A 6,916-nucleotide genomic window follows, 5' to 3' on the forward strand; every position below is an offset into this window, starting at 1 on the left:
GTATAACATTTGTAGCGAATCAGATTCTATTAGTTTTTTTAAGCCTGCATATCATTAAAAGTACGAGCGAGATTTGGTGTGTTACGTTTTTCTCTGAATACAAACTCTTTCACTAAAATGTCATCGAGCCAGAATGAACTACTAATAATATTATCAAATATGTTTTTGGAAACAAGCTTAAACGATGAAATTTTAAAATCCTTATCTTGAAGATTATGTATTTTAGACTTAACATAACTACTTATATTATTTATTGTAGTATTAGGATGCAATCTAGATATAAATAAAATAGAAGGAAGAGAATCACATTGCATTGGTGGATGTGCTTAATTTAACATATTTGGGGGATATAGCTGCAAGGTTCCAACGATCCGACATTTTTGCAGTTCGCGACAAAATTAGAACGTTCATCTAAAAGTTACTTTTGTGTGCCAAAGTTTTGTTAAGCACTTGAAACTAAATGTACCCTTAAAAACCAAAAAATAGTATAATTGTTAAGAAATAACTTTGACACTAATTTCGGGGAAATATGGATATGTTACTCATGTCGACAATAGCAAGTAAAATGTTCGTTGATTTATCGAATTCCTATTTGAAACAACATTACAATATTGAGTAAATGCAGGCACTGTGATATCGGTTTTAAAGGCTTACGTGGGCCTATATAGAGGTAGATGCTATTACAAACTATAAACACATAATTAAAAAAAAGATCGATCGAAAATGGTAAAACGGCTTAGATCGTCAAAAAACCGATCGGTGTAATCGCAATATAGCGCCAAAAGTAAATCGTAGATATATGTACAGGTAATATCCGGCCACAAAAGACAAAACCCGATCCAAAAAATACCAAATGTCGCGATAAAGCGGGGTTATTCAGAATCGTAGAAATATATGAATGCCTGGAGGTACCATTATACGGAACCTATAGGAAAAGGTGGACCTATTCTGGCAGAGGAGATATAACCCACTAGAACTCTAAATACCGAAGATTTAACAATTTCGTTGGCAAATGTGGCTTTAACCGTCACGATATTGTATATCGGGAGATACCCTTATATGGGAGCTATATGAAACCGCTGACCGACATGACCCGTTTACAACCTTGTCTAGTGTCTTATACGGTAAAATATGAACCTTTTATTTCACAGCAGAGGTTGTCGAAGTAAAACCTTGCAATTTAAAATGTGGTAAACCTTTGAGTTTCTGCTAATCTTGCGAGTAAAGCTTGTTTATCGGATTCCTCTGTTAGGAGAAAAGAAATCAGACCAACTTCTGCAAGGACACCCTTGCCGACAAACACTTCAGCACAGGCAACGTAAGCTGGAAATAAACCACTGTCAGTGGCACCCGCTATGAAAATGGTTTTTGTCTCAAGGTTTGCACCAGACACTTCGGATGACGACATTAAATATTATATCTAATCTAATATCGAAGGTTAACACTTTAGGAACTAAGAAACTTCGATCGTTATTCTCAAAATGTAGATTTTCTTTTCAACATTGTCACCGAAAAACTAATATCGAAAGAATTTTAGCTTGCTAAGGCATTTGTTAAAAAAATTTCGGACGATCAGATAATGTAGCTCAATCACCTGAGAGGTCACTTTAGATTTCAAAAATAAATAAATAAATTACGCTGTACTTATCTTTTATCGGAAAATAAATACGAAACTGTCCCGATTATTTACAGACAGTCTTGGTCATTGATAATTGCATTCTGAGAAAGGTGGCGTATATCATCCATTATTAACAGTGAAATATTTTGCGTAAAATGCCAAATGTATTGAAATGATCGTATTTGTGAAAAAGGTGCTGGTGTTCTTTACTGGTCAAATCTGAACTAATTAATTCTGATGACATATACATACATTAACAGATTCTGATATGTATCACTGTCATTTATCAAGAATTCGTTCGGGTTTTCAAAAAAATGAATGACATTGACCGTATTATATAGTTCTTGGCGACTTCATAATGCCTTCTATTTCTTGGCATAAACTTCCAGACTCCGAAGCTATAGCTCCTCTAACAAAGAAACTAACGAAAGGTATTTTTAACCCACAAGTCCAATGAACAACCAGGTTTATTGCAATGTGATCTCAATAGCTTGATTTCGTGGAGCCATAAAACTTTCATGTATTTAAATTTTAAAAATTGAAATATATTTGCTTTTCAAGATCAACTCCTGTATCAACTGTATGTAATATAAACAGGAACATTTTATCATCCGTGGAATCCCTTGTTGATCTGGGCCTCCTAATGGATCCAAAATTGTCTTTTAATACTTATATTATTTCCAGTTCTCTGATCTGTATGTTACCAAGCAATTATTTGTACCGCTTGCTAAGGTTACCCTAGAATAGGGTTCAGTGGTATGGTATAATCCTAATTATGCTATCTATTATGATAAAACAGAATCATTGCAAAAATAATTTCTGCGGCTTTGCATGCTAACAGACTTAAATTAATTTTACTGCCTACATAAACAAGTAGACATGTAATTTTCAATATCATAATGGCATTTAAAATATTAAATGGTAATGTGCTTTCAGACTCTCTTATTTCTTATTTTCAAATTCACATCCCATTTAAATTAATCAGGTATTATCAGTTTTCTAAATACTGACTTTCAGCGATCTAATATAAGTTCAAGTTTTTCTCGAGCCCCTATATAACTGTACCTCCCGATTTTCATTATTTTGAGGTTTTTAATTGAAACTCGTACTATGCAGCAACCACTATAGAAGAAAGTTGTCTATCTTATTACACGTTTTCGTATGACTTCAAAAATAAATGTATCACCCATTTTATGATATTTTGAATATTTTAACTGTCTTCTCCAAACAATTTCGCTGGTATTCGCTCAATACAATACTAAATGTCAAAACTTTTATTTCCAACTTATCAGCCTGATGAGATTTTTTGCTTGGTTCTTGCTAGAATAACACATTTTATCCGAAAGCAATGTAAAGGGTGTCCCAACAAGAATGAAATTTTTAAATATATATTTACAAAATAAAATGAGAAACGTTATTGTAAAGTGGACAGAACGATGTTATGCATAGAACAAGATATTGTGCAGATTGCTGCCGCGGTTTAGCTGGCACACACGCGATCTTTTAATGAACATTTCATGACAGTTTTGCAAAAATACTGCGGCATTTCATTAATGCAGTGTCCAATTTAACCTTTTATGGCTTAAGTCGTGTGGATTTATTTGGGTAAACCATCTACTTCAAAAAACCGCAAAGAAAAATATCGAAAGGTGTTAAATTGCACTATACAGGGTTAGTTGAAAAAACTGCAACCAACTTCTGCTGTCATTTCTAAGCCACTCGTCCGACAGCTGTTAAAATTATTTCAGTGAAAGATCATTATATTGTTTACAAGCGTACAAAAGCATTTTCCAGAAAAAAAGTTATTCGTGATGGAATTCAAGTGTGATATCTATATTTGGCTGGAAAATCAGAAGTGGCTATCGTTACAGCACTCCAGCATTTAAATGTGAATAAATCTGTTCTGTCTCGTACCATCGCTCGTTATCGTGATACTGGTAGTGTAGCCCGACGTCAAGGAAGTGGACGGAAGAAAACAGCACCATCAGCAGAAATGGTTCGAAAAGTAAAGGAGAGACTTGATGGAAACCCGCGTCGCAGTGCCCGAAAAATGTATCGTGAGCTGAACATATCGCAATATTCCATTCGGCAAATATAGAAAAATGAGATGGGGGTAAAGCCATTGAAGATCTAAACAGTTGCTTCGCTTGGCCGAAAGTGGTGAACTGCCAAATTTGTTTTTTCCGATGAGAAAATACCCACTCAGCGTTTTTTGAAATTTTTAATCACATTCGAATCTTTTTTGATCCGCTTGCGCGATTAAAAAGCTGGAATATGAGCGCATTTTCTGATCATAAAAGACTCATTTGTCGAGAGAAAAACGTGACCTCCCGCGACTCTTCTAAATAAACATATGAGTCTTCCTCTAGATGAGCGGATGTACCATGAAAAAAGAATTTGTTCATATATCTTTATATAAAAATTTATTTAAAATAAAAATAATTCAGCTTTTATAATTATAATTTGTACTGTAATTTCAATAAATGTCATTGTAAAAATATAGTAAAAAAAAATGTTTTTTGTCATAGAAGTTATTTTTAAAATAACTTCTGGGGAGAATATCCCAGACAAAAACAAGGGAACTGATGAGGATTGGTGGCTCTTTCCGAAACCTAGGTATTCCCTGCCTTACCCCCTGGTAAACATTGCCATCGTTCTCCACTCATAAACAAACGTTGTTTTTATAAAAACAACAATAATGGGATTTTGCCTGACGATTTTGCAACAACAATATAGTAAAAAATGAAAAATCAATCCGGTAACCCGGTCTCTAGCGTGAACAAAATGTTTCTGTAGGATTGTGTTCATATCCCTGTCGTTGATTGAGTATTTGAGATAACAAATATCTGAAATAAAAAATATGTACCAGTCTGTCCATTTTACTAATTCTTTATATACGTGTTAAAAAGACAAACTTACTTTTGATTACTGTCACTAAATAGTACTTTTCTGCACTCGACTTTAGACTGGTCCCCTTCCAACTAAATTATCGGAAAAAACCTTTCGAATGGTAGCCCGAAAGAATTATGGGGCTCCTTCACCGCCGGTTTTTGCAATAAGCTCTTTCTGGAAATAGGTTACCAAAAATATATAAGTATTAATAGTTTTTAGAGTAGTAAATAAATCAATCAGAGACCCTATTTTCTATACTTTCTTAAAACCCCTAATTTTCAGCACTTTCTTCAGTAAAATTTTGAATTGGCTCGACGTTCTCTTCAAAATTCTTTCACGGTCCTGGACATTTTCTCTTCATTATTCACATCTTCAGCTTAACTTCTTTTTTGCAAAACTAATTTTTCGAGCTCTTTTTTCCATCCTTTTCTATTTTTTTAATTTGGCTGGCTGACATTATTCTTTATAAAAATTAATAAGTATACAAACAAACTGATAAACGTACACTTTTTAAAATATATATTTTTTTCAATTATTAAGCACTTGTCTGTGCAAAATATGATAAAATATACATAATTATCTTTTAAGACTAAATCTTTAAGACTTAAATCTTTTTAAGACTAATCATTTTTCAATCTCTAGATGATCGCAATACTATAATAAATAACGGAAAAATTAGTCACATTTTGCACATCTCAATGATTGATTTGCGGTTCCCCTACATTTTGTTGTTGTATATTAAATTGGTCTATTTTTACTCATTTGAGTCATTTTCGAGTCGCTTTTCGATCATACAAGTGAGTTAATCATTTTTCAAAATCAGCATTTTCGTGTTGTCTCTCCAATACTCATTCAATCGAACTCATTCAATCGTGTGGCGCTCCGTTTTTAATAACCTCGTGCCTTCTAATAGCAAACAATAACAATTGTTCAAATTTTTAAAAATTTTGCAGCTTATAGGGACACCATTTAGTTTGCACCGCATCGAATATAATTCTGATATTTAAAACATTCGATGAAAAAAATATTGACCAAGAAATTACTTCTTAAAACACTTCAATGAAATTGGGCCGTGAATTTTTGAATGGCAGATGTTGAAAAATTAATTTAACAAAAAAAAAAAGAATAATTATTGAGTGATATAATCACTCAATGAGTCATGTGGCTAAAGATAAGCCCTATGGGAGATCATTCCAATATTCACATACAAATTCCAAACTCGTGTTTGTACAGTTACTGTTTGTTTACATTCAACTCAATTGACATCGGGCCATATTAGGAGCAACTCACTGATAGTAAAAACTTTGCGTTTTAGCAGATAAGAATTTTTTGGTCACAGCTATTTCTTGTGTTCCTATTGGCTATGTTCATATAAATAATTTGCAATTCCGTTTATTATGGCAGTATCACTTTTCCTAAAGTATAGTCACCTTTCTGTGAAAAATGAAATTATTTCTCCTAATGTTATCCCTCGCCGATTTAAGCCAGGTAAATATCATGTCGATAAGCATTTCATTTTGCCATAATATTAATCTATATTGAAGGTTTCGCTTGCCGCAGTCCTGGGAAGAGTTAAACGTGAAATAACTGCAGAAGGTTTTGAAGTCGTAGCAGATTTCATAAAACAATTGGCTGATGCCACCGGACCAATGGTAAAGTCGGTGCGCAAACAAATGCCACAGACTGAAGTCTATTCAACGTACAAGGAAGATCTAGAAGAATATATTTCCGCATATGAAGAATTTAAAAATGAGGAAGGCGTGTGCTACTATAAGTCGATCGACTTATTAGAGAAATTCGTTGAGCTTACGGACAAATATGAAAAGGAAGATGCTACTCCCGAGGCCAAAAAACTGGATGAATTGTTCAAAAGCTATGACAGCAAGAAATTGGAAAAGGAAATTGAAAAATTTTATGAGAGAGTGGGAGCAATGGAAATGGACAAATCAGATGAACACGAAATGGATAGAAGTCGAATATTCAGTAAAATGTCGGAGATCTGCTAATATGTTAAACAAATAAAATGAAGCTTATGGATACATATAAACAAATTTCACATGGAGGGCATGTTAAATCTGTAAGCCGTTTTACATGGTGCTGTTATAATTTAATGTGTTCGCAGCAAAATAAAAACAAATCAGGTATAATGGGTTCCCTAACCTATTTTGGCAGTCGTAATTAATTGCAAACCATGTTTTAATTTACTGCCAGCAAAGTTATGAAAGCTTAATAAATATGCTGTTGATTTGCCCTTGATTAGCTTATGATGTTCTCTGGCTGAGAATTTTTCACATAGTACAGCTGGCAGTCACTGTAATCAGAAAAAATAGCTAAAACTATTCCAGATAACTTTGAATGTGCTGTGGGTCTTTAAAACTGGACCCAAAACTTCCAATTTAAAGCTGG

General features: G+C 33.5%; 1 protein-coding gene across 1 annotated transcript; it reads left to right on the plus strand.

Annotated features, from left to right (window-relative positions):
• The first annotated feature begins 5,768 nt into the window (after nt 1–5,768).
• LOC101900873 (uncharacterized) lies at nt 5,769–6,561 on the plus strand. Its single transcript, XM_005190056.4, has 2 exons — nt 5,769–5,998; nt 6,055–6,561. Exons 1-2 carry the CDS (start codon nt 5,954–5,956, stop codon nt 6,514–6,516), a joined length of 507 nt encoding a protein of 168 aa, XP_005190113.1. The 5' UTR covers nt 5,769–5,953; the 3' UTR covers nt 6,517–6,561.
• Nucleotides 6,562–6,916: the final 355 nt, after the last annotated feature.

This window comes from Musca domestica, unplaced genomic scaffold (assembly GCF_030504385.1).
Source record: "Musca domestica strain aabys unplaced genomic scaffold, Musca_domestica.polishedcontigs.V.1.1 9, whole genome shotgun sequence".
Classification (NCBI taxonomy): domain Eukaryota; kingdom Metazoa; phylum Arthropoda; class Insecta; order Diptera; family Muscidae; genus Musca; species Musca domestica.